The sequence below is a fragment of the Stegostoma tigrinum genome, chromosome 4 (genome assembly GCF_030684315.1).
Source record: "Stegostoma tigrinum isolate sSteTig4 chromosome 4, sSteTig4.hap1, whole genome shotgun sequence".
Lineage (NCBI taxonomy): Eukaryota > Metazoa > Chordata > Chondrichthyes > Orectolobiformes > Stegostomatidae > Stegostoma > Stegostoma tigrinum.
Genome location: NC_081357.1, coordinates 25,792,720 through 25,815,921, shown reverse-complemented (window position 1 = coordinate 25,815,921; position 23,202 = coordinate 25,792,720). Strand labels below are relative to the sequence as shown.

At 40.5% G+C, this 23,202-nt stretch overlaps 1 protein-coding gene across 2 annotated transcripts in view; it reads right to left on the bottom strand.

Moving 5' to 3' along the window:
* ak9 (adenylate kinase 9) overlaps positions 1-23,202 on the bottom strand; it is a 298,446-nt gene that overhangs the window by 108,073 nt on the left and 167,171 nt on the right. For both annotated transcript variants that reach the window (XM_059645225.1, XM_059645227.1), the window contains exons 21-24: positions 19,023-19,220; positions 10,595-10,740; positions 2,220-2,432; positions 45-311 (exon numbers count right to left, since the gene is read on the bottom strand). In XM_059645225.1, the coding sequence (XP_059501208.1) occupies positions 45-311; positions 2,220-2,432; positions 10,595-10,740; positions 19,023-19,220 (824 nt within the window). The remainder of the gene's footprint in view (positions 1-44; positions 312-2,219; positions 2,433-10,594; positions 10,741-19,022; positions 19,221-23,202) is intronic.

The following is a 23,202-nucleotide window of genomic DNA, read 5'->3' as shown; positions in this document are numbered from 1 at the left end:
CAGCATTTTAATATTTATTTCTATGCAAAATGATTAAGTTGTACCTCTGGTTTTTCATTTTCAATCTCAATATTTTCAGCTGGTTCACCCCTTTCAAGTGCTGCAATGGTTGCTATTTCAATCAGTTCTTCTTCTGTTGGTTCATCATCGTATTCAGGGCCAACCTTTTTTTTGGTTTTAGGGAAAAGGAGCTCCTGAATATATTCAGTGAACTGAATGTGAAAGATGCCAAATTTTTTTGCCAACCATCTGCTATTAACTGTTTTACCAGATCCTTTAGCCCCAAATACGAATAACCTTAGTGGAGGTGGCTGTTTAAAAATAAAAGACATATTTTCATGGGTATAACAGCGATCATTTGTTAATTTATTCCTTTCATATACAAAACATTGTGGTTTCCATTTTGTCAATCATAGCATTAACCAGAACAATAACAGAGAGATGGTAATGTAGTGATAATGTCACCAGACTAGCAATCCAGAACGTCAATCTAACATTTTGAGGGCTTGGAGTTGAATCCAACTTCTCTGATGAAAAGTTTGAATTCAATAAATAAAAAGCTAGCCTAATGACAACCACTGTTGAATTTGTAAAATCCGGTTATGGGAAGCTGGGCATTTTTATTAATTATCACTGCCTAAATGTTCCGTGGGTTGACAGCCCTCTCAATTACTGATTGCAGCCAGTTGATGCTCTGAAACTGGAAGATGATTAGTCCACCAGCTTTGAGAGTGCCACCAGCTGCTCTTAAATACATGTGTGACTTGTTTCCAAATAGATGCTCAGATCAAAGACATAACAAGCGATTGTTGCCCCTCCACCAGCAGGTTTGAAACAGTCTGGTTCTTGTTTCCTCGCCTCAAAGAAGAATATTAGCACCGTAAATCAGCAACTAATTTGTAAATATCACATGGTGCCTTTAAATATAACATTAGATTAACATGCAAAGCACAGATTCCTAAATTCAGTACGTTACCCTCACTTTCTGCTTAGAATGCAGATAGTGTGTACTAATGCTACAAATGCAAATCACACGATCAAAGTTTGAGTGATGCACTTCCAGCCACAAATGTTTGGCTGCTTCTTGCCTACCATATTAGAAACTATTGGGTCAGTTAGTGTTCAGAAATGATGCACCACTTCTATTTATAAGTCATAATATTCAAAGCATATTATTAAATGTTTTTTTGATTTTATTTTTTTTTTATTTGATTTACTGTCACATGTATTTTGTTAGAAAGTACATGGAAAAGTGTTGTGTAGTGTTGCCAGTCTCTGGCACCATCTTAAAACGCAGAAAAATAAACCAATCGTAGAATATAAAGGCAGAAAAACAAATAAATAAAGAAGTGTTCAATTTTACAGTCCTTCATGTTAAGTGCTCCACCATAAGCCATGGGCCTGACAGCCAGATATTCACCAAGTCTTCATAAAACCCTTCAGGTCTGTGACTATTACCATCTATAAAGATTAGGCCAGCCAGTTTACCAGTACTCCATTGCTCCGGGATTCTATTCAAATCGTGGATAATCTCCAAGACATGAATTCCATTGCTACAGCATTGTCACATAAGAATCATGGCACACTCTATTATACTGCAATGGGGTGGTGGGGGGTGGTGGTACCTTCAGCTTCCAGAGTTCAAGAAGGCAGCAAGGGATAATCAATAAATGCTGAGCTTGACAGTAATGCCCATTTCCCAAGAACTAATTAAAAAACAAAGAATATTATTCTCTAGCAAAGCCAGAAAACCACCTCATTTGTGGTAAGCACTAATGATGATCATGGTCCAAGACTAAAAGTTATTGAAACTGGTCTGGACCAATGTAATCTCATATAAAGTCTAGACTGAATAAGTGACATTTACACAAACAGTTCCATATTCTATGAATTTTATTGGTTGATTTTCCTACAGATGGTGGCATTTCTCTTTCAACAATTAGAGCAAGACAGTTGATGAAGACTTGGGACATAAAATGCCTGATGCTAAAGTTGGTAATAAGAACATTCTCACAGTTTGTTTCATATATTCTGTTAAACTTAATTAATTAGCAGATTAGAGGCAATTAAAATTAACTTAATGTTAAAACTTATTATTTCCGAAAATATAGATTGTCATTTTAAAGAATAAAGTTAACTAAATAGGCGGCTGAGTGAAAAACAAAATTCAATTGATGCATTTCATACAGTTGAAATATTTACTAGTCAAAGATCATTACCTTCAGAGGTTCATTTTCATTTACATATTCTTCTGGATTCTTTAAGAATTCATCTCTAGCATTTGGATGAGAAAAATAATAATATTTTTCTCGATATTTAGCACCACATTCTTTATCACCTGGATAAAGAACTGCTTTTTCTTTTAAGACCACGGGACAGTAATGTTTACTTTCTCCCATCTGTCTGTTCTTTTGTTGGGCCAAATCTTCATCCTGGAAGGAAATTGAAATGTTTAAGTTTTAGAAGCATAGAATCCCCACAGCATGGAAGTAGGCCATTCAGGTCATCAAGTTCACACTGACCCTCCGAAGAGCATCCCAGCCAGACCCACCCCCTATATTTCCCACTCAAGACACTATGGGCAATTTAGCATAGCCAATCCACCTAACCTGCACATCTCTAGAATGTGGGAGGAAGCCCACACAGACACAGGAAGAATGTGCAAACTCCACACAGACAGTCACCTGAGGGTGGAACTGAACCCAGGTCCTTGGCACTGTGAGGCAGTTGTGCTATCTACTGAGCCACAGTGCTGCCCAAAAATGGTGCTAGCACCGGAGTTTTTTTTTTGACTTATTGATTCATGGAATATGAGCATCTCTCACCAGATCAGCATTTATTGCCCAACCAGTTTTAGAGGCAGCTGCATTGGTTCTGGATTCACATCAGATAACCAGATGAATTTTTACAACATTGGACCATGATTACATGGTGAAGCGGTAATCTCACTGGGCTTGTAACCCAAGACCCTGGGCTAATATTCTGGAGACTTGGGTTCAAATCCTGCTTTGGCAGATGGTGAGACATGAATTCAACAAAAAATCTAGAATTAAAAGCATGTAATCATGGTCTGATGTTGAAAAATTAATCTGGTTCACTAATGCCCTTCAGGGAACAAAATCTTCTATCCTCACCTGGTCTCGCCTACATGTGAATGCAGAACCAACGTAGCTGACTCTAAAACTGGATGGGCAATAAATGCTGGTCTAGTCAGAGATGCTCACATCCCATGAACCAATAAAGATCAAAAGAAATCTCTGGTCCCCACAATTCTTTATTCCTCAAAATTATAATGTTATAGATTTACTTATATATTTATATTTACCACAACCCAACCTCCCCCCAAGGTCTTCAACTTTACAAGCTTAGATGTTCTGGAAGTTCCATCATTCTTCCCAAACATGTTCTATTCAGACCAGGAAAGAACCACAGGATCATATTATGTTGAATAAAAGTAGTTGACTTGGACTGTCTTCCTGATGACCTGAGGTCTGTAGTTTTATCTTAAACCGGAGGGTCTCTAATCTCTTCGATTTCTTTTGCAGCAATATATCTGTTCTTTATAGCAGTCAGTAAGGTCCTTGTTAAAGTAGTTATACTTTCTTTTCAGGCAAAAGAACTCATCGAGAAAATTGACCATCATGGCTAACAAATTAAGGATAGCATAAGATTCAAAGAGGATTCTTGTAAACTTATTGAAAAAGTAGCAAACCCACAAACTGGAAGCAGTTTAGAATTATTTAAAGGAGTACAAAGTGATTAACTAAGTGGGAAAAATTACAGCATTAGAGTAAACATGCAAGGAACATAAAGATGGACCATAAGAGCTTCTGTAAGTATGCAAGAAGAAAAAGAATTAGCAGATGAATATAGACTCCTTACAGTCTGAAATGTATTGATGAATGTCCTACCATAGGAATTCCATGCATTACTCAAAATAGCTTCTTAGAATACTTGAGCAATACCACCATTAAAGAACACCTATCCGTTTTTTGTTTGCAGATCTGTGAGGGTGTCTCCACGTCCTCATCAGAATTTTGTTTTAATGTAATAACTCTCTAGAACGCCTTCAGCCTCAGCTTCAGTGTGAGCTACCTGTGCTGACTTATTCCACATTGGATCTGCTCTCTAAGCCTCAAGTAATGAAGATTTTCCAAATACTTCCTTTGAATTAATCTCTCCTTTATGCAAAGATTTAGCTACTCTATTATCCATTTGTGGTATTACTTTGACTACTGGTGATGGATTTTGTTTAGTCATTGCTTGGATGACTATACATGATTGAAAATACCTGGAACCTGATCCTGTGACTGTTCCACCTTTTCCACCTCGGATGGGACTTCATATGATTATAGGCAAAGCTAGGTAAAGCTAGCCAAAGCTAGCTTTATGGGCAAAGCTAGTTTTACTCCAGCCAAATCATTACCAAGGAGTAAGTCAATTCCATCCATGGCTAATTTCTTGACAATTCCTACTACCATTGCTCTGGACAACAAGTCACATTCCAATTTTATTTTATACAATGAACAGGGATATATTCCTCACTTACACTGTCTATTAGATTTCATTTCATTCCCTGGATGGAAAAATGGGTCAATATGCAGCAAAAGAGCGGTGGCCATGTCTCTTAATATAGTTATGTGTTTAGCAATATCATTTGAACAAAAATGGATTATCTTCCTATTTGTCAGAAACCCTGCAAACCTCTAATCTACCCTATTCACCTCTCTAGATTCACGCAGTTTTTACCCCCAGTTTCCTAGTTGTAGTCAAAGCTATTTTCTTTTCTGTGGTATTTTCCTTTTGAGTTCCAGTTTCAGATCTACAGTTACAACCCTCAATAAGTCCATGCACTTCACTTGCAACTCCCAGCATTCCAAATAAAGATGTTCTTATTTATTGCAATAGAAACACTTAGGCCTCTGAATTTCACCTTCACCCTCAGCACCTTCCCTTCTGATCTGAGGTGGAGGCTTTAGGTCATTCCCAGTTGACCTTTCTTTACAATGGCTACTTGCTTTCCTTTCATTCTTCCATTCTCTATTCTCAAGTCTATGGGGGTAATGGAAAAAAGGTTTAATTTTATGCATCAGCTCATAATCATCTCCCATTACTGTTATCTATCAGTTGCAACCTTCATCTCCTTAGCTTGAGTTCTAATTCCAAAAGGTAGTGAATTTCTAACTCTTTTGAGAGAATGATCTCTGAGAATTTTGTACATGGCTTAAACTCCTATGCCTCATACCCATCTATGAAAATTACTTAGCTTAAATCTTTCAATTTTATCTTAGGTTGTCAGAAAAAGTAGCAGACTGGAAGCAGTTTAGAAATAGCAAAGGAGAACTGGGAGGTTGATTAAGAGGGGAAGTATAGAGTATGAGAGTAAACTTGCATGGAACATAAAAATGGTCTATAAGAACTTCTATAAGCATGCAAAAAGTAAAAGATTAGCAGACAAATGAAGATTCTTTACAGTCTGAAACATATTCCTATACGTTCTATCATAGGAATTTTATGTGCTACTAACAATACGATACTTGGGCGGCACCACTATATAAGAACAACCATCCATTCCCTGTCATTAGGATGTACATGAGGGTGTCTCCACTTGCTTATCAGTACTTTGCTTCTAGTTTAATAATATTCCGAAACCCCTTCAGCCTCAACTTCAGTGTGAGCTACCTGTGCTAGCTTACTTACCTTCGGAACTACTCTCTGAGCGTCAATGAGGACTTGCCAAATACTTATTTTGAATCAACACCTTTGTTTATTTTAATTTTACTTTATACAGTCTGATTGGGATATACACCTCACTGCCTGGTGGTAGGTTTGTCTAGAGTATTTCCTTGAATATCAAACTTTTGCCTCTATTCTTCAGGAACTAACATGTGTGTACCCAGAACAGCCTGTTTTAACATTATTATACTAGGAAACCTCCTCTGATATTGAAGCATACTTGTCAATTTAATTTGCATGAGCAGTATCCAGTTTTCCATTGGCCACTTCACCTAGTATGCTATATTCTGGGGTTATGCCCTTGGGCCGTGATCTCTCCTACTAGTGAAAACATCTTCTCCACATCTATTTCACCCTAAAAGGAACAATGTTAAATGGAAAATGAGGGCCTGAACTCTCCTATTTCCTTTTTGGACAGCCCCCAACTGCTGTTCTGCAGATTTTCTACAAGTAGTCGTTCCCGGTCTGCTTTGGTTCCTTTACTATATTATGCTATGTCCCTATTGTACTAGTACTCTGACTCCTGGTCCCCTCCCAAACTAGTTTAAATTGTAATCCAACTGTTTTTAACCCATGAAGAGAAAGAAACATGTACTGCTGACTTATAACTCTATAACTTAAATTCTACCCACCTCTTTTAAAATTCTCATACTCATAAACATTCACTCAAAGAGTTAAGCCAAAGCACAGAAATTATGGGTGCAATGGAAAAAGTAGTCAGCGAAGCACAGTCATGACATCAGTCTGTGTTACAGATGCCAATGAGTTGTTTTCTTTTGGATCCTTTTGAACCCTATTAACTCTCTAATGAGGCTGCAAGATTGTGGGTCCACTGATTCTGAATCATTCATCCATGGTTGAAGATTGTCTCTTTCACTGTCCTTGAAGGTTTTTTCTCCCTTTTTTCAACAAGGGAATTCACAGAGAAAGCTGGTGACAGGAGAACTGTGAGTGAGAATAGATACCAGGAGATTTTTTGATATTTCTTGATACGAGAGAGAGATTTTGGAGCTTTCTCCTTCACAGGCTGGATGTTTTTGTTATATTGTCCAAACACAAAGCTGGTCCATTTGCCTCGGAGCCAATCAAGAAGTTGTTATCATGACAAGCACACAACTGATCCTGAATGGAAAAGCAATCAAAAGACTGTATCCGGGTGAAATTGCCCAGAAACACACTTAGGAGCCTATACGTGGAGCATTGTCACCTACCGTTTGAATAAGGCAACATCGTAGATACAAGTCACAATGAGTTCCAGTAACTCATTTTAAAAACTGCAACATCTCCTTCCACTGTTCCCTAGTTTAAGTCAGTACCTTTGCCCAGTTTTAGTCTACAATCCAAAAAACATATGTGGATGATCAGACATGATTAAATTGAATAGTGAAACAGGCTTGACAGGCTGAATGGTTCACTCCTGTTTTGTGTTCCAATTTTCCTTTGTACCCCCCACAATTGTTTCACAAGCAGGACTGATTTGCAATTGATAAAAGTGCAATGAAAGTATGTGATTTATATGTGATAAATGCTCATTGTACTAATACTTGCCTGCCTTAAAGTTTATAAAATGTTACATCAGACAAATATTTGCTGCATTTTTTAGGTAAACTATATTAATGGCTAGAGAGGGTCCTGTAGGTCTGTTATATCTGGACTTCCAGAAGGCATTTGATAAGGTGTTGGACAAAAGGTTAATATACAAGGTAATATTCTGCGGTGTTGCTTGGATTAGCTCGGATTGGCGAACCAACAGAAAGCTGAGAGTTGTAAGAATGGTTCTTTTTCTGGTCGACAAGTTGCAATTACTGGGGTTCCAACAGAGTTCAGTCCTTGGGCTCCAAACATTGACAATCTATATTAATGACTTGGATATGGGATAGAATGTACTGCAGTGAAATTTGCAAATGACACTAAAATAGGTGGGGAAGTAAGGTGTAATGAAGAATTAAGACATTTACATGGAAAGGATATGGATAGGTTAGGTGATGGCCAAAGTTTGGCAGATGAAATTTAACACAGATAAGTGTGAAGTTACCCACTTTAGTCAAAAGATTAAAAAGGTAGCTTAGTATCTGAAGGGAGAGAAAGTATAAAATGATTTGGTACAGACAGATCTGGGTATCATGCATGAGTTACAGAAAACTAGAATTCAGATATAGCATTTATTGGCAGTTGGTAATATTATTTGGCAATATAGAGTGGAGAATAAAATTAGGGAAATGTTGTAATTGTACAAGGCGTTGGTAAGGCCGCATCTGGAGTACTGTGTATAGTTTTGGTCAACTTACCTGAGAAAGGATGTAATTGCATTGGAGGCAGTTCAGAGGAGGTTCACTAGATTAATTAGAGATGAAAAGCCTGTTTTATAAGCAGAGATTGAGCAGTTTAGCCCGACCAGTCCCCCTCCACCGACACCCTCATCCGCCTAGCCGAACTCGTCCTCACCCTCAACAACTTCTCTTTCGATTCCTCCCACTTCCTACAGACTAAGGGGGTGGCCATGGGCACCCGCATGGGCCCCAGCTATGCCTGCCTCTTTGTAGGTTACGTGGAACAGTCCCTCTTCCGCACCTACACAGGCCCCAAAACCCACCTCTTCCTCCATTACATTGATGACTGTATCGGCGCCGCCTCTTGCTCCCCAGAGGAGCTCGAACAGTTCATTCACTTCACCAACACCCTCCACCCCAACTTTCAGTTCACCTGGGCCATCTCCAGCGCATCCCTCACCTTCCTGGATCTCTCAGTCTCCATCTCAGGCAACCAGCTTGTAACTGATGTCCATTTCAAGCTCACCAACTCCCACAGCTACCTAGAATACACCTCCTCCCACCCACCCTCCTGCAAAAATTCCAACCCCTATTCCCAATTCCTCCGCCTCCGCCGCATCTGCTCCCACGATGAGGCATTCCACTCCCGCACATCCCAGATGTCCATGTTCTTCAAGGACCGCAACTTTCCCCCCACAGTGGTCGAGAATGCCCTTGACCGCGTCTCCCGCATTTCCCGCAACACATCCCTCACACCCCACCCCCACCACAACCGCCCAAAGAGGATCCCCCTCGTTCTCACACACCACCCCACCAACCTCCGGATACAACGCATCATCCTCCGACACTTCCGCCATCTACAATCCGACCCCACCACCCAAGACATTTTTCCATCCCCACCCCTGTCTGCTTTCCGGAGAGACCACTCTCTCCATGACTCCCTTGTTCGCTCCACACTGCGCTCCAACCCCACCACACCCGGCACCTTCCCCTGCAACTGCAGGAAAAGCTACACTTGCCCCCACACCTCCTCCCTCACCCCTATCCCAGGCCCCAAGATGACTTTCCACATTAAGCAGAGGTTCACCTGCACATCTGCCAATGTGGTATACTGCATCCACTGTACCCGGTGTGGCCTCCTCTACATTGGGGAAACCAAGCGGAGGCTTGGGGACCGCTTTGCAGAACACCTCCGCTTGGTTCGCAATAAACAACTGCTCCTCCCAGTCGCAAACCATTTCCACTCCCCCTCCCATTCCTCAGACAACATGTCCATCATGGGCCTCCTGCAGTGCCACAATGATGCCACCCGAAGGCTGCAGGAACAGCAACTCATATTCCGCTTGGGAACCCTGCAGCCCAATGGTATCAATGTGGACTTCACCAGCTTCAAAATCTCCCCTTCCCCCACCGCATCCCAAAACCAGCCCAGTTCATCCCCTCCCCCCACTGCATCACACAACCAGCCCAGCTCTGCCCCTCCACCCACTGCATCCCAAAACCAGTCCAACCTGTCTCTGCCTCCCTAACCTGTTCTTCCTCTCACCCATCCCTTCCTCCCACCCCAAGCCGCACCGCCATCTCCTACCTACCAACCTCATGCCACCTCCTTGACCTGTCAGTCTTCCTTGGACTGACCTATCCCTTCCCTACCTCCCCACCTATACTCTCCTCTCCACCTATCTTCTTTTCTCTCCATCTTCGGTCCGTGTCCCCCTCTCTCCCTATTTATTCCACAAACCTCACCCCATCCCCCTCTCTGATGAAGGGTCTAGGCCCGAAACGTCAGCTTTTATGCTCCTGAAATGCTGCTGGGCCTGCTGTGTTCATCCAGCCTCACATCTTATTATCTTAGCCCTATATGTGCCAGAATTGAGAAAGATGAGGGGAGATCTAATTGAGGTATATAAGATGCTAAAGAGGATTGGAAGAGTAGACATAGAGAAGATGATTCCCCTTGTGGGATCAGAGGTATTAGTTTTAAGTTAAGGGTGGCAAGCGTAAAACATAGATGAGGAGGAATCTCAACGGACCGCGAATCTGTGGAATTCACTACCCCAGAGTGCAGTGGATGCTGGGAATCTTTGTAAATTGAAGGAGAAGATAGATTTTTAATTAGTTAAAGAGTTATGAGGCAGACAGGAAAGTGGAGTTGATGCAGAGGTAACATCAGCCATGATCATATCAAATGGTAGAGCAGGCTCAAGAGACTGAATTGTTCACCACTGCCCCGAATTCATATCTTCATGTTCTTCCCACAACATCTCAAGAAAACAAAATGAAAAGTGAGCATTTTTTCATACTGGTTCACTGAGCACAACCTAGGCTATTGCTGCATTTATCAGGAAGTAATGAAAATTTTTCTTGAAAACAATCTGTTGCTCTTATCAAAATTTCAAACAAGTTTTCAGACTGTTGCATTAATCTTTGCTGCTAATCAAGGAGTTACAGTTATAGTCTATTGATGTAATTTCGTATGCAATTTTTAAAATAGCAAAATATGTTTTATGCATTAAGTTATGTAATGAAAAATGTGTAAGTTTCAACAGTAGTATTAAAGTAAATATCTAATTTTAGAGTGCACTTACTTCGTCTTCCTCTTCTTCACCCTCCTCCACCTCCTCCTCTTCTTCAGCAACTTCTTCTTCTGCTTCCTCTGCTAATAATTCAGCATCTTCTTGTTCTTCATCTAAGTCTGCACCAGATAATTCCCAGCCATAATACTTGAAGGGTTCTGTAACAGTTTGCATACAGTATTAATTCAAGGTTAAAAATGTATGTTTAAAATACCCATATTTCACGTGCAAAAATCATTAGGACTTCTCAAAATTTACCTATAAGTTGTGTCATACGTTATTACTCTGAGTAAGAACAGACCTGAGAATGAACAATTGTTCTGAAGCAGTGCTTTCTGCAGTAGATTTTCTGAAAGAAGCAAAAGAACTCTAAAGGCTTTTGATAGAGGTTTCACTTCGTGGGCATCAATTGTTCTGACAAATCTAAGAGATTACAGGGTAGTGGCAGAATGGAGACTATTCAATCACATTCTTGACTTGTGTCTTATGTATATGAGAGATTGAGTATTAGAATGAAGTTTTGTCATTGTGAGGGATCGTGTACATAGGAGATTATTTGAAGGAATTTCTATGTTTTGAATAGCTTTTGTATTAATGAATGTTTCTTTTCAAGAGTGTCATCATTAATAGACAGAAACTTTAGTGGATGTTAAGTTATGCATGGAGTGGGAGAGTCCCTTAATGAGTTCTTTGTATTGGCATTCACCAAGAAAGGCATGACTGGTGTTCTGGTCAGAGATGAGTGCATGCATACACTAGAGAATGTCAATATATTGAAGGAGGAAGTTTTGAGTATTCTAAGTTGAATTAAAATAGACAAGTCCCCTGGGCCAGATGGGATCCATCCCAAGGTTTCTGCTAGAGGCAACGGAAGAAATAATTGGACGTTTAGCAGATATCTTCACATCCTCTTTGACTATAGGTAAGGGTCCAGAGGACTGGAGATTATCCAGTGTTGTTCCCTTGTTTAAGAAAGGAAGCAGAGATAATGCAGGAAATTATAGGCCAGTAAGCCTGACGTCTGTGTGGGGAAGCTCTTGGAGAAGATATTGAGGAACAAGAAATGCATACATTTGGAAGAAAATGTACTAGTTAGTGACAGGCAGTGTGGATTAGTATGGGAAAGGTTGTGCCTCACCAACATGATTGAATTTTTTGAAGAGGTAACAAAGATATTTGATGAGGGAAGGAGTATGGATGTAGTTTATACGGACTTGAGTAAGGCATTTGATAAAATTCCACATGGCAGTTGGTACAAAAATTAAAATCATATCGGATTTGGGGTGGGCTGGCTGGATGGATTCAAAACTGGCTTGGTCATAGAAGACAGACTGAAGCAAAGTTTTTCAGAATAGTGCCCAGTAACTAGTGGCATTCCACAGGGATTTGTCTTAGGTCCTCTATTGTTTCTAGTATATATAAATGATCTGGAGGAAAATATGGAAGGTCTGATTAGTACGTTTACAGATGACATGAAGATTGGTGGAGTTGTTCATAGTGCCGACGACTATGAAAGGATACAACAGGATATAGATCGGTGAATTGGGCACAGAAATGGTAGGTGGACTTTTAATCCAGACAAAGATGAGGTGATGCATTTTGGAGGATCAAATTTAGCTGTGAATCATTCTTAGGAACTATCACCTCGGGCATGGATTATAAGAGTTGGTAAACCACATTACAGCTATATAAAGCTCTTATTAGGCTGAATTTGGAATATTTTGTGCAGTTTTTGTCTTCACAAACCAGATAGATGTGAAAGATTTGGAAAGAGTGCAGAGAAGGTTCACCAGGATGTTGCCCTGTCTCCAGGATTGACTATAAGGAAAGGTTAAAAAGACGAGGGCTGTTTTTACTGGAAAGATGATGGCTGAGAGGATAGAGGCCTACAAAATTATCAGAGGCATAGATAGGGTGGATATTCAGAGACTTTTTCCCAGGGTTGAAGTTTCAATTACAAGGGGGCACAGGTGACGGGGTGGGGTTTAAGGGAAAGAGTGGTAGGATCCTGGAATGCACTGCCAGAAGAGGTGATGGAAGCAGGTGTGTTTGCAATATTTAAGAGGCATCCGGATTGTTCCATGAATAGGAGGGAATAGAGAGATACAGACTGAATAAGGGAACGAGGTATTTTTTTAGTTTAGTTAGGGCATGATGATCAGCACAGGCTTGGAGAGCCGAAAGGCCTATTCCTGTGCTGTACTTCTCTTTTGTTCTTCTCAATTTGTTCTTTTTGGATGTAAATATGCCTCCTGGGGTGTGCCTGAGAAGGATGAATGAGTTGACAATAAGTTAGCACAAGGACTATGACGAACAATGTGGATAATTAGGGGCACAGAGAGCATGAAGTGATGGGTAAATGGGCATAGATTGCAAGGTCCCATTGTATTCTGAGATAATCTTCTTCACTATCCACAACACCACCGTTTTTGGTATCACCTACAAACTTACTAACCATACCTCCTATGTTTACATCAAAATCATTTATATAAATGATGAAAAGCACTAATCCTTGTGACACACCATCTGTCACAAGCCTCCAGTCCAAAAAACAATACTCCATCACCACCCTCTGTCTCCTGCTTTCAAACCAATTTTATTTGCAATTGGCTAGCTCCCCCTATATCCCATGTGATCTAACCTTATTAACGAGTCTACCATGCAGAACCTTGTTGAATGCCTTGCTGAAGTCCATATGTACAATGTCCACCACTCTGCCTTCGTCAATCTTCTTTGTCACATCTTCAAAGAGCTCAATCAAGTTACTAAGACACAATTTTCCACACATAAAGCCATGCTGACTATCCCTAATTGCCTTCCCAAATGCATATAAATCCTGTCCCTCAGGATCCCCTCCAACAACTTTTTCATCACTGATGTCAGGCTCACTGTTCTATAGTTCCCTAGCTTTTCCTTACTGCCATTCTCCAATCATGGCACCACATTAGTCAACATCCAGTCTTCTGGCCCCTCATCTCAGATGTGTCAGCAAGGGGCCCAGCAATCTCTTCCCTCGCTTTCCACTAAATTCTTGGAAATACCTGATCAGGTCGAAGGATTTATCTACATTTATGCATTTTAAGACCTTTAGCACGTCTTCTTTGGTAATATGCATTCTTTTCAAGACATAACTATTTATTTCTCCAAGTTTCCTGGCTTCCAAGTCCTTCTCCATAGTAAATACTGACACAAAATATTTGTTTAGTATCTCATCTGTCTCCTATGATTTCACTCAGAAACAGCTATGCTGATCTTTAAGAGACCCCATTTTCCCCCTAGTTACTCTTTTGCCTTTCATGTATTTTAGAATCTCTTTGGATTCTCCTTAACTGCATTTGCCAAAGCTATCTCACGTATCCTTTTTTACCCTCCTGATTTCCCTTTTAAATATACTCCTACTTCCGTTACAGTCTTCTAGGAAATCACTTGATTTTAGCTGTTCTTACCTAAAATATGCCAACTCCTTTTTCTTGACCAGAGCCCCAATTTCTCTACTCATCCAGTGTTACCTGTACCTATCAACCTTGCCCTTCACCCTGACAGGGACATACTGTCTCTGAACTCTCATTATTTCATTCTTAAAGGTCTCCCACTTCCCAACCATCCCTTTATCTGCAAATAGCCATCCTCATCAACTTGTGAAAGTTCCTGTCTCATACTCTCAAATTGGCCTTACTCCAATTTAGAACTTGAACTCCTCTGTACAAGGCCTACCCTTTTCCATAACTATTTTAAACTAAGAGAATAATGATCACTGGTCCCAAAGTGCTCTCCCACTAACACCAGTCACTTGCTCTGTCTTATTTCCCAAGAGAAGGTCAAGTAAGTCTCTAGTAAGTATATCAACATATTAAATAATAAATTTTTCTTGTATACACTTAACAAATTCATCCCCATCCAAGCCCTTAACACTATGATAGTCCCGGTCTGAGCTTTGCAAGTTAAAGCTCCCTACCGTTACAATGCTATGTTTTTTTCTGATATCTGAAATGTCCTTATGCATTTGCTACTCAATTTCCCGCTGACTATTGGGAAGGCCTATAGTATAATCTCAATAAGGTGATCATCCCTTTCTCATCTTTAAGTTCCACTCATATAACTTCAATGGATGATCTCTCAGGAATAACCTCCTTAGGTACAGCTGTAATGTTCTCCCTAATCAAAACGCCACTCCCCCTCTTCTTTTGTCTCCTTTTCTATCTTTCCTTTTGCATCTATACACTTGAACATTAAGCTGCCAGTCCTGTCCATCCCTGAGCCATGTTTCTGTAATAGCTATGACATTCTAGTCCTATATTCCCAACCATGCCCTATGTTCATCTGCCTTACCTGTCAGGCCCCTTGTGTTGAATTAAATACAGTTTAATTTATCAGTCTTATCTCGTCTCCGCCAAGCTCCTGTCTGCCTTGACTATTAGACTTATTCTCATTGTACCAGCCCCAGCCTTTTTGCTCACTACCGTTTTGATTCCCATCTGCCAGTTTACTAGTTTAAAGCCTTCTGAGTAGCAACGGCAAATTTTCCTGCAAGGATATAGGTCCCCTTCCACTTCAGGCTGAGCCTGTCCCTCCTAGAGAGTCCATTTATCAATCTGATAACAGCCAGGAAGAAGTTGTTTTTGAAACTGCTCGTGCGTGTGTTCAGGTTTCTATATCTTATACCTGGCAGAACAAGTTGTAGGAGATCATAACTGGGGTGTGATGGGTCTTTGAAGATCTTGGCAGCCGTTCCGCCACAGCGAGTTGTGTGGATGGAATTCGTCTGCTCTATCCTCCCATTCCTACTTTCACTAGCCCACAGTACCAGATATTATTACACTCGAGGACCTACTTTTTATCTTCCTGCCTAATTTCCTATATTCTCAATGCAGAACCTAATCTCTACTCATAATCATAGATCCATCCTACACCGTTGTAATGTCTTCTAATTTCTTCTGTTAGGCAGAAGATACAAAAGCTTAAACACATGTACCAACAGTTTTAAGAACTGCTTCTTCCCCACTGTTATTAGACTTCTGAATAGACCTCTCAAATTTTAAATTGAATGTTGATCTCGCTCTGTGTGCACCTTCTCTGCTGCCATAACATTGTATTCCTCGCTCTGTTCCAATACCCTATGCACTCTGTATGGTATGATCAGTACTGCAAGCAAAAAAATCTTTTCACTGTATCTAGGTACATGTGATAATAATAATTCATAGCAAACCAAATCAAATCCTACCTAACTGGGAGCATGATAAAGATCTACTCCTTTCTCTCAATTTCTCTGACAGTTGTATATATTCTAATATGCCAACTTTGTAAATGGTGCTTCTGAAATGTCCACCTTCTTCTTCAACTGAGGATTCCCCACCACCATATTTGACACGGTCCTGAGCTGGTTCCAACCCAACTCCCGCAATTCTGCCCTCACCCTCTTTTTCTCCCTCAACAGCGATAAGGTCCCCTTTGTCCTTACTCACCATCCCACCAGCATCCACATGCAGAGAATCATTAGCCACAATTTCTGCCACCTCCAGAGGGATGCAACCACCAGGCACATATTCCACTCCCTTCTCTCGTCAGCTTTTTGCAGGGACTTTTCCTTCCTGGACGCCCTGGTCCACTCCTCTTTCATTCCTAGCAACACCCCACAGCCCCATGACAACTTCCCCTGCAATGGCAAAAGGTGAAACACCTGCCGTTTACCTTCTCCTTTCACGGTATCCAAGGGCCCAATCACATCTTCCAGGTGAAACGATGCTTTATTCTGCCCTTCATACAATCTAGTCTATTGTATTTGCTGGTCACAATGTGGTCCCCTCTATAATGGTGAAATTAAGCTTACACTGGGTGACCGCTTCACACAACACTTATGATCTGTCTGTAAAAAGACCCTGAGCTTCCAGTTGTCTGCCACTTCAACACACCATCCTGTTCCCTGGCCAACATCTCAGCCTCAGGCTTGCTGCAGTACACCAGCATAGCTCAGCGCAAGTGATAAGAACAGCACCTCATTTTCCACTTGGGAGCTCTACAGGTATTTGGACTCAATATCGAGTTTAATGACTTTTGGGCTTGAGTTCTCCTATGCCTTTAGCACAACACCCACATGCCAGGCCTTGTTATCACATGGTTTCTATTATACACAACCCATTGTTGGCTATTAACAGTCCCCATTCACAGCCATTCACCCTCCCAGCCAGATCATTATCCATTCCTTTGTCCAATTGTCCTTTTCTCTTTTTGGGCTCTATCCCTACCTACTGTTTACTCCTTACTCCTTCCATCACTCTACCCTCAGCATAAAACCAACATTTCCCTTGCTGTCACTAAGGGTCACTGAAACCGAAACGTTAACTCTGATTTCTCTCCACAGATGCTGCCAGACCTGCTGAGCTTTTCCAGCATTTCTGTTTTTGTTCCTTTTCCCTACTAGTGTTGTTAGTATCAATGTGCACAATGACTTCTCCTCTATCCATCTTCAGTCCGCCTCCCGCCTCCCCCTCTCTCCCTATTTATTTCAGAATGCTGTCCCCATACCCCTTTGCTGATGAAGGGTCTAGGCCCGAAACATCAGCTTTTGTGCTCCTGAGATGCTGCTTGGCCTGATGTGTTCATCCAGCTCCACACTTTGTTATCTTGGATTCTCCAGCATCTGCAGTTCCCATTATCTCTGTTCACTTCTTGTTTGTTGTTTTAGTGAAACCTGTTCTACTGAGGCCTTAGACAATCTCTCAGTCTGGCAGCTGTGAGACTACACTTTTTAGCTGCTTCATAAAAAGGCAATCTCCAAACTTTATAGAATTCCTCAGACTCTGACCTTGCCACATGATTGTTCTCCTGAAACTCTTTCTCCTTCCTATATTTTAAGGTATCTTTGTTTTTGATCAAAAACGATAGAACAACTTGTTAAAAAAAAGTAATTACTGCCCCACTGAAGTGAGTAAATGCAGCTGAGCATCGAAAGAAATTTTAAAACCAGAGCAGCTCTCGTGACCATGATCTCCCATTGACCATTTTTTTTTCTGTCCACCAATTTTTTTTAGACCAGTTGCCAGTAGATGAATGGTCTGCCTTGTGATTCCCAGGTAAGTGATGTAGGCCTCAAGCCACAGCCACAATTTACTTCCTTCTCCATGCCCTGATTCCTTGTCCCTCATGGGTTCACTGCTTCTGCAACTCCCATGTAAATGGTCCGTATTGAAGGCATCTCTCTGCTCATGTGGTAGGAGGTGACAAAAGACCATCTGTCACGTAGACAGGGATAGCCCCTTTCCCTAAGGAGCCAACTTCTTATTCCTCTAGGAAGGCTGAAGACAGTGAACAGGGCTGAATGGTACAGGATAAATGTATTGAGCCTAAATCACCATCTGAGATAAAGTTATGACAGACTAATTATTAACTGAAAATGCTTTTACAAATAGAGTGTTGTGTGCAGTGCTGCGTCTTCCATTCAGTACTTTCACATTCTGCTATTCTCTGATCTCAGCCTTGATCATGTTGGAGACCATAAAACAGCGGAACAATTGCCCTCAATATCTGGGATAGGTATTTCTCTGTCCTCCACGAGTTTAACTAACAACTGCTAAAAAAAACCTGTAAACATCCTGCACAGTACTTCCATGAACTCAGTCTAAGGTAATACGAACGAAAACCATTTCATCCACAACTTGTTCACCAGCCATTGAAATAGTTTGTATTTTAAAAAAAAATCATATGAGCATTGCTAATTTGTTAAGCCATCCCAAACTGCCCTTGAGAAGGTGAAGGTGAGTCACCTTCTTCAGCCACTACATTCCATGGCGAGTCCAACTAAACACTTTCTAAGTTGTTTCTTAGGACAGTTAAGAGTCAATGACATTGCTGTTGGACTGCAGTTACATATAGACCATATCAGGTAAGGAAGATAAGTTTCCTTAAAGACATTGGTGAATCAGATATCAATGATGACAATTTCTACAACAATTAATGGTTACTATTGATAACACTAGCCTTCAAATCTAAATGTATTAATTAAATTTAAATTCCACCAGCCAATGGAACGGAATTTAAACTTGTGCATTTATACCTTTGCAATCCCTTCCACATTCCTACCTCTCAAGTTCCCTGCCAACACCACACACCTTCTTGCCGTGCTCCAAACTTTGAGGTCCAGTTCTCTCCACATTTTTGTTTTATGCCTGCCTTCTCTGTGTTCCGGAGTGAGATAATATACTAACCTCATTACAGAAATCTTGGGGCAGCTTGAACACTGAAGAAGATATTAGTCACTTACTAATTTCTTGTACAGGGTTACTGAAGTGCAAGAATATCAGTTGATGTAATAATAAATGCCTTCTATGCAATAATAAATATTTTCTATTTATAGTGTTATTGCATTATTGGAATACTAAAAAATGACGTAATTTTTAAAACACAGTGAAAATATCTTCTGTGGCAGCAGAAAAACTTCACTTACTTTCCATAATTTCAACAGCTTCTTTCAAAAGAGCATCTGGAGTTTTGTCTGCAATCTCCAACATTTTATATACAGTTGTTCGAAGCACTACTTCAATTGAGTTGAATCCACGTATGTATTCAGAGATAAGCTTGCGATAATGATCCATTTCTGGACCCTCAGGATAACCTCCCTCAGGAACTGCTGGTAATGTGATTTCTAAATTTTACAATGAAACACAATTCAATTTACACTCACATAAATTTATCATTTCATTATTTTAAAAAAGGTTTTTGACAAGTTCTGTAAAATATCTACCAAATAATTTAGCTATTTATAATTTCCAAATTGTACTCTTGGGAAGTTACCAATCCATGCTTTGTTTTTCATTGGTGGTATCATTGGCAAGTTAATATTTATTCTCATTGCCTTCGCGGTATTTGATGTCAACCACACATGTTTGAAAAACATAAGAACAGAAAATATTGGAAAAACGCAGCAAGTGGTTACAAAAAGCCCAATCATTGACCTCAAATGTTAACCTTGGTTTTATTTAAAATTTGCAGCATCCCCAGCGTTTTGCTTTGTATAAGTGTAGAAATAAAATCACTTGTAGGCCAGATGGGTAGAGTTGACAGTTTCCCTTCCCTAAAGGACAACTGTGATTCAGTTGGGTTTTCATTGTTATATTCAGGTGCCAACCTTTAAGTTACCAAATTCTTATAAATTAACCTTCAAAATTTGCCATGGTAAAAATTTAAACTGACTCCTAGTCCACTTTCATTCCTACGAGTCTAATCGTATGAGTTGGATGGAATTAAAATCATATTTGGATGGGTTCTTTCATAAGACGTGGGATCTGCAGAGATGTATACTTGGGATAGCTGGTTTTTATCAGGGTGTGCAAAAGCAGGCAATCATCAGCTCAGGCAAGTAATTTGAAAATCTTTTTGCAAACAGTCATGAACAAGTTGAAAAAAGTTAACAGATTAAAGCAAGACTGGAATTCTTCCTATGGGTCCAAATTTTAGCCTCTTTAGTTTTAATCTGATGCAACAGTCTTGGAACCGTCATATACTGTATTATTTGATTTGGTCTCAGATGTGAATTGTTGCATCAATCAGTATTTCCAAAAATATACTTTTTATTACATACATTTATAATTCTTAAGCCATTCTCTTGCCTGGCATTGCAGATGGTGAGTATTTTAGGTTCTGACAATCCAAACATTGTCATTATCATAAATATTAATGGGTATGGATAGAGAGAGAACATGGTACTAAATTAACATCTTTATACACTTAGCAACAATTTTTAAATTTTCACGATCAAAATTAGGAACTATACACCATTCACAGCTCTGGAAGATTTATTCTACAATAAAGTTGACAATTGCATTTCCCTAAAGTAATACTACCTATCTTCATTTCTCAGAGCCATTGCCATTCAGAGTCAGCCTGTCTGGTTTAAAATTAAACAAAGCTTGGCAGTTAACTGATAGCCATTATCTATTTGGTTCATTCTCCATGGCAATGCCTCCACCAATCAGAGTCCACTTCTAAATCAAACAGCATTCTCTTCTCATAGAGTATATAAACGTAACTTTGCCTTTACATTATTATTTCTTGCAAATTGTCCTGATAAGCTTCAATAAAATGTATCTTTTTTCAATAATACTCAAGTTCTGTACTACTAAATGACTGGATGGTCATAGATACGCTTTGTGGGAGAAGATTTTTGGTTCATCAGGCCACTTTCCCGAAATATTTGCTTTGTGGATTTAGGATAACCCTGAATCTGATTTGTTGACAGCAAACTTTCTAGTTCCTTCTCAAAACCCATGGAACTTTTTAAAATCTCTTCTTTCAACACTTCAGCTAGAATTCTATTCTATTAACTGTGCTGTAGGATATGTGATATTTTAATATATTTTATTTTAAAGTTTGAATTTTAAACTAGTGACTCGTGAATTTTTGTTTGTTTCTGGGAAGGGGATTTAATGATTAACTTGTAAGCACTTCTCTAATAATCGTCTCAGAGACAGTAAGATCTGCCAATGCTGGAGTCAGAGATAACACAGTATAAAGCCCTAGTTAGGCCCTATTTAGAATACTGTGTCCAATTTTGGGCCCCACACCTCTGGAAGGACATACTAGCCCTGGAGCATGTCTAGCAGACATTCACGCGGATGATCCCTGGAATGGTAGGTTTAATGAATGATGAACGGCTAAGGATCCTGGGATAGTACTCATTAGAGGTTAGAAGGTTGACGGGAGATCTAATAGAAACTTACAAGATAATGTATGGTTTAGAAGGGGTGGATGCTAGGAAGTTGTTTCCGTGAGGCGGGGAGACTAGGACCCGTGGGCACAGCCTTAGTATTAGACGTGGTAAATTTAAAACTGAAATGAGACGACATTTCGTCAGCCAGAGAGTGGTGGGCTTGTGGAATTCATTGCCGCAGAGTGCAGTGGAGGCTGGGATGTTGAATACCTTCAAGGCAGAGATTGACAAATTCTTGATCTCACAAGGAATAAAGGGCTATGGGGATAGTGCAGGGAAGAGGAGTTGAAATGCCCATCAGCCATGATTTAAATGGCGGCGTGGACTTGATGGGCCGAATGGCCTTACTTCCACTCCTATGTCTTATGGTCTTATGGTCTTATAGTATGGAGCTGGAGGAACACAGCAGGCCAGGCAGCATCAGAGGAGTAGGAAAGTTGACATTTCGGGTCGGGAACCTTCAGGTCTACACTGTGTTATCTCTAATAATTGTGCTATTTTTGGGAAAATGTGTATGAGAGAGATAGTTTCTGGAAGTTGATGGGGATTTATTTACATTGGGAGAGCTCTATGAGAGAACAAAGTAAACAGTGTAGTTCATTTGTTTTCTGCTAAAAATATCTGGAATTGTGTTCTTTTGGCTTCAGAGAAACACAAAGAATTTTGTTTCAATTTTGCATAATCCTGGTTGAATGAAGTGCAAAATAAATTCTCCTGAAGAAGGGAGGTGGTTTAGAACTGTTAAGAAACTGTTCGGCTACTTAAATGCAAGAAATTAGGTTTGAAAATTCTGCATCAGAAATATGTGGTTAAACCCCTGAAGGGGTTATTTGAAACCGAGAAAATCTAAGCTCAGTTGTGTAAAGACTAAGGACGGCACTACCAAATTTTCATGACTGGGAATTGAATCATTAACTAAATTAAGCTCTATCGATGTGATAGAGTAGGGAATTCTTTTTGGTGTTTCAGTACTGGAAAGGGGTGCTGTCGGTATTGTAATTTATTATGTGTTCCAAATCTTTAAACTCATGTAATATGTAAATAGTTTGATTTTATTATTTTTCTCAATTCTGTTTACGTAATAAACTTTTATTTTCTTGTTAAAACTAAATCTGAAACATTGTGTGTTTGTGTTTCAGTGCAAGACCATGACATTAAACATGAAAAAAACAAAATGATCTATTAAACCAGTCTGCAGTCTGGGATAATAAAATGTGAGTCTGGATGAACACAGCAGGCCAAGCAACATCTCAGGAGCACAAAAGCTGACGTTTCAGGCCTAGACCCTTCGTCAGAGAGGGGGATGGGGTGAGGGTTCTGGAATAAATAGGGAGAGAGGGGGAGGCGGACCGAAGATGGAGAGAAAAGAAGATAGGTGGAGACAGTATAGGTGGGGAGGTAGGGAGGAGATAGGTCAGTCCAGGGAAGACGGACAGGTCAAGGAGGTGGGATGAGGTTAGTAGGTAGGAGATGGGGGTGCGGCTTGGGGTGGGAGGAAGGGATGGGTGAGAGGAAGAACAGGTTAGGGAGGCAGAGACAGGTTGGACTGGTTTTGCGATGCAGTGGGTGGAGGGGAAGAGCTGGGCTGGTTGTGTGGTGCAGTGGGGGGAGGGGACGAATTGGGCTGGTTTAGGGATGCAGTTGGTGAAGGGGAGATTGATACCATTAGGCTGCAGGGTTCCCAGGCGGAATATGAGTTGCTGATCCTGCAACCTTCGGGTGGCATCATTGTGGCACTGCAGGAGGCCCATGATGGACATGTCATCTAAAGAATGGGAGGGGGAGCGGAAATGGTTTGCGACTAGGAGGTGCAGTTGTTTGTTGCGAACTGAGCGGAGGTGTTCTGCAAAGCGGTCTCCAAGCCTCCGCTTGGTTTCCCCAATGTAGAGGAAGCCACACCGGGTACAGTGGATGCAGT